This window comes from Penaeus japonicus, unplaced genomic scaffold (genome assembly GCF_977035675.1).
Source record: "Penaeus japonicus unplaced genomic scaffold, GWHDUDI00000001_assembly GWHDUDI00000002, whole genome shotgun sequence".
NCBI lineage: Eukaryota > Metazoa > Arthropoda > Malacostraca > Decapoda > Penaeidae > Penaeus > Penaeus japonicus.
Genome location: NW_028234404.1, coordinates 14,523,761 through 14,528,760, shown reverse-complemented (window position 1 = coordinate 14,528,760; position 5,000 = coordinate 14,523,761). Strand labels below are relative to the sequence as shown.

The 5,000-nt window shown below is 35.0% G+C and overlaps 1 protein-coding gene across 3 annotated transcripts in view; it reads right to left on the bottom strand.

Moving 5' to 3' along the window:
* Positions 1 to 5,000, bottom strand: part of LOC122258993 (uncharacterized) — a 91,043-nt gene that overhangs the window by 2,364 nt on the left and 83,679 nt on the right. The window contains exon 5 of one of the 3 annotated variants that reach the window (XM_086547884.1): positions 1 to 2,594. This exon is cut by the window's left edge and continues 43 nt beyond it. The exons of 1 other annotated variant lie outside the window; for it this stretch is intronic. In XM_086547884.1, the coding sequence (XP_086404010.1) occupies positions 2,229 to 2,594 (366 nt within the window). In that variant the 3' untranslated portion in view covers positions 1 to 2,228. Of the gene's footprint in view, positions 2,595 to 3,589 lie in introns of those variants that run through there. One more of the 3 variants, XM_086547924.1, reaches the window with a different exon arrangement.

The window sequence follows — 5,000 nt, the reverse complement described above, 5'->3', positions numbered from 1 at the left end:
CTGCAAGTCAGAAGACAAGACAGTAAAACATCTGATGGTATATTGAGATACAGTACAAAATATGATCTATGCTAGGTCTGTCAAGTAATCTTAACATTTATGGATAAATCAGTACAACAGAAACCTAGGTGCGCACTTAAATTAACAGAAAAGAAAATTGGTGGCTATAAAAAATAAAGTGCTAAACATCTAACCAATACTGTATATCACTAAAACTGTGTAAACCTAAATATATGAAAAACATTAAACCCTGATTGTAGTATAAGTATCTATAGAACTGGACTAAGGAAAAAGAACAGATTTTCCAGAAGAAAACAGTTGATTACATGAAATGGACAAGTAACACCGACAAACATGGCATAAATACTATAGTAACTAAAACCATGAAAACTAACAGGAGAGGAGCAGGAAATCTATCTGAAATATTATCTACTTATCATTAAAGATATAAACAACATAGAACATTGAAAAAAAAATCTGAAAACTGGTAGTTCTGTTCATCAGAATATTAAATCAACCTTCAAGAAAATGCAATAAAAATCTTTTTATCTTAGGAATGGACTTATTACTTTAAAACCATTATTAACTTTTAGCTTTCTAATTCTCAAGTAAATCTCAGGAAGTAGAGATAAGTGTAATTGCCTTAGGCTGCATAGCAAAGTTCAGATGGTTCAAAAGTATATAAAAGGCTGAAATAGGGCAGGTAACAAAGGCTGAGGTACTGTAAAATGGATAACTCATAAAGCACATTCTTAGCAAGTCATTAAATTTGCAGGAGAAACAAAATGTCATTATAACTAAAAGACATGAAAAGAGGGCAAATGAGGTAGAAACATCTAACAAGGATCAAATATTACAAGGGACCAAAGATCATCTTACTGCAAGATATTCAAACAAAATTTGGGTCCTTCATACAGGGTTAAGTGAAACATCTTATGCTTAAACTGTTTACAATGTTTACATGAGCAAAACAGTAATCAGACAAGGTGGGGAAGGAATAAAACTGTTAAGATCCATTGCATTTTGAGGAAATGTACATAGATGAATTTTTTTAGCATGTTTATTGTTCACTGCTCATAAGGATGGAGGAGGAAGGAGAGAGCCTGGGGGTAAATTAGCATGACGGGCTTCACAGCGAGCCTGATGGTACTTAAACTGGTCCCTTCGATGGAAGGATTTGCCACAGGCAGCACAGCGAAGGCGGTGGGCAGTGGGGAGGTGGCCTTGGCAGTGACGGATCATGGACTCTGGGTAGGAGAAGGTCTTGCGGCAGAGAGGGCATACCGTGTCGGAGCCACACACCAGGCGGGCCACGCGACGCGGAGACACCCCCTGGGCCAGCAGAGTCTGCAACACACCCCAACCATGTTAGTACTAACCACCGCCACCAACAACACTTTATGCCTTCACCACCAAGACCCCACATCCCACTACCAAATAAAAACCATGCGGCTTATTAAAACATCTACTCTCTATTTTATTTTCTATAACAACCAGCCCATAAATTCACTGTGCCAAGAGTACCTAACAACTTGATGCAACATACAATTAAGGGAGGAACAGAGACCAGACTTTGGTTATAAACACAGCTCAAATTGAGAAATCTCAACTTGTCTAATTAATACTTGTCACCATTATAGAAAGGACCTTTACATAATTATATAAATAATTCAACTTGCAAAGGTCACACGTACAAGAAACAACAATCAATGAATAATCTGTATAACTGCTTTAAAGACAATCATAGGGGAAATTGATGAATCTATCTGGATAATAGCTAACATATATCCCTGTACTAAACAGCTATTTTCAAAATTAGCACAAATATTTCTTGACATTAAAAATGACATCACATGTCAGTAAATAATAGCACAATGCGAATCAGATTACAATGCATGCCTTGTACATGTTTACATGGTCCCTCTAATTAAATGTGAAATTTATGTCAGTTTTGTGAACCTGGTAATCCACAAAGGCCAGCATTATTTTATCACTGGTTTCAGTAATGAACTGTAAGTATTATACTTTTCTTTCTTTAACTCATACTTACAGCAGAATACTTTCCTATTTCATAGAAAATTTTAAGAAATAAAAAGTAGTCTCTACTTTCCAAAATTACTGTTGCCTTTTAACAGATTATCGTAAAACAAAGTACAAAATGTCAGTAAGAAACAATAATTTCTGCAGCCTTATACTGATCTCAATTTGAGAGCTGACAAATGAGTGCGCTATAGTGATGCTTCATCCCAAGTAGCAGATGCAGCATCAGGTTGGTGCATAGCTGTATGTGTCTCTCTTGCTGCCCTGGCACCACGACTGTTCGTTTGGTGACGATGACGTAACATATGATGGTTCAAATTGGATCGATCACCGGTGCGGTACGGACAGTGTGGGCAGGCAAAGGGTTTTTCGCCAGTGTGTGTACGCAAGTGAGTGGCCAAGTAAGTGCGTGCAGTGACATTGCCACACACTGGACATGCCACTCTCCGCCCAGACCCAACCTCACGTCCTGTTGCCCCAGCCACGGCCCGCCCACCATCCATAAACGTCATGTCTTCATGCGAACTCCTGGTGAGTGCAGCCAGATACGCCCTCTGGAAAGAGCAAGAGCAGTTGAGGTGTGGCTGGGCATGGGCGGCGAGAGGAGGGAGGGGAGCTCTCAAACAAATCTTATCTGTCATGTCATTTTCTTGCAAGTTGCCAATATCTACCCTGAGTGTCTATTCCCTCCTAAAGAAAAAAAACATAACAAGGTAAAATGCAAAAGGCTGTTCAAAGTCTGTATATAACTTTTTGTATCCCCTTTAAACCAGATAAATTTTTGGTTTCTGCAGATTGTTACACAGTGAAAAATATTGTTCTCATTAAAATGCTTAAAGTAAATAAGTGCTTTCATTGGTAAGAGCAAAATGAAAAATGAAACAAATGAAATATTTTAACATCATAGTCTCTATACAATACAGACTATCCCGTAACCTATTTTCTCTGTGTAATCATGGAAGAATATGTAATAAACACAATGAATAGTGTGATCTCAGAAACTTGAATTAGTTCATTACTTTTCAGCTATATCAAACAGCTCTTTTGATCTGATTTCCGTGTAAAACATGCATCTTATACCAAAAGATGATCAAGTAAAATAAACCCAAGAAAAAAGGCAACACATTTGTGATAATGCCAATCCATATTACAGCAACAGATATCCCAGTCCCCAGCCACTAAGTCACAGAACCACATCACCCCAACTGCACCCTGCTCATGTCAATTAAGACTTTATATGTAGTTGTGCTCTGGATGAATTTAAAAAACAACATTTACCTTAAGAAAGAATGCAAAAAAGCACAGCTCATACTGATAGAGTCTGTTTATTTGATTGCTTTCTTTCTTAAAAAAAAAGGGTATTATTTCCTTTCTCACCTGCCCAAACATATATATATATATACACCCTGTAACAACTTTTCTAAGCAAAGAAAGTTTATAGAGACTGGAAACAGACTGAGTTAAATCCTGTATTTGGTGATCAATATATAAAATCATATTTGAATCAGTGAACTGTATCATATAGGAGTTGTTAAAAATAATTCCGAGATTGTTATATCCTCTTTATTCATCAAATTGGAACATGTAAGATAAAAAATATTTATTCCATAACATCAAACTTTTGATCAGGCTTAAAATACTGTCAAATAAACTAATGTTCAAAACTCAACACATGTAGCAAAGATAGTGAATTGAATATATATACAGTTTCCAACAGTGTCTATAGCATTTACAAAGTGTTTTATGATAAATAAAAAAAGAGGAAATTATTTTATACTCAAAAATATACATGACATCATTCTTATAGTTCTTATCTATTGATTTACTGCGCATATTTATGTTTCCCTTTATATTACACCAATTCTTTATCTGAGATGCATAATACTCTTCTGCTTTTTATACAACCAGTTATGTCAACTTTAGGACATGGTGCCAAACATTCATATGCACACATAAATCTTTCCATCTTATAATGATCTCAATCTCATCACTACTCTGAACTCTCACTCGAACAATCCAGTTTTGGTTGTAACAAAATAATGATTCTGAAGGACCAAGAAGCTCTTGTGATGGGGTTGGCAGAATTAGTGAAACTATGCAAGAACAACAAACCTATGCACCTGTGAGACAGAAATCAATCAATCAATCAAAGCTGTATACAACAGAGACCAATTAACAAATAAAGACAAAAAAATAGAAAAAAAAAAAAAAAAAAATCCAATAACCTTGAAGCTGTTGATAAGCAAAAGTGAGAAATGAAGAGATAGGGAAAAGAGAATACAAAGAAAGAAGAATACAGACAATGAAACAACAATATGTTCTTAATTCCTTCAAATCAAGCCAATTCAAAAGTCTAGGAAACAAATACATTGTACAACAAAGTGGAGTAATAGGCAATAAGGAGTTTTAAGAAATAAACAGAAAAAATGACAATTGTATAACTTTGACCTTAGATACAGATTGTAGCCTCTTGGTCTTTAAATAAATGTCTCCTCAAAAAGACAGAGACCAAAATATACATTGGTCTAACAACATTGTCCCAGAAGCAACTTTATGCGAGCAAAAATGCTAGGCAGGAATAACATTCACTCTATGATATTTTCAGGCCTCATTCTACAACTAGTTATTAGACCTAACTGCACTACTGAAGAAAAAAAGATGAATAGATAACGTGTAACTTTCTTTTAAGACCACAAATATATTTTCTTTACAGTAATACAAAAAGATTTCCTTATATCATTTTTAATAAAAATAATTGATAGCAAAATAAGAATTGCTCAGTACTGGAAAAGAAAACAAGTCTAACACATCTGATGTCCTTTTTCCTTTTGAAAAGTAAGGAATACAAATATATTGTAACTATCATACCAACATACTAATATCTGCTTTCATTAGGCAAATGTTTTTTATTCAATATGAACTTCACCTAAATAAATTATCATATAAATGATGGTTCATAT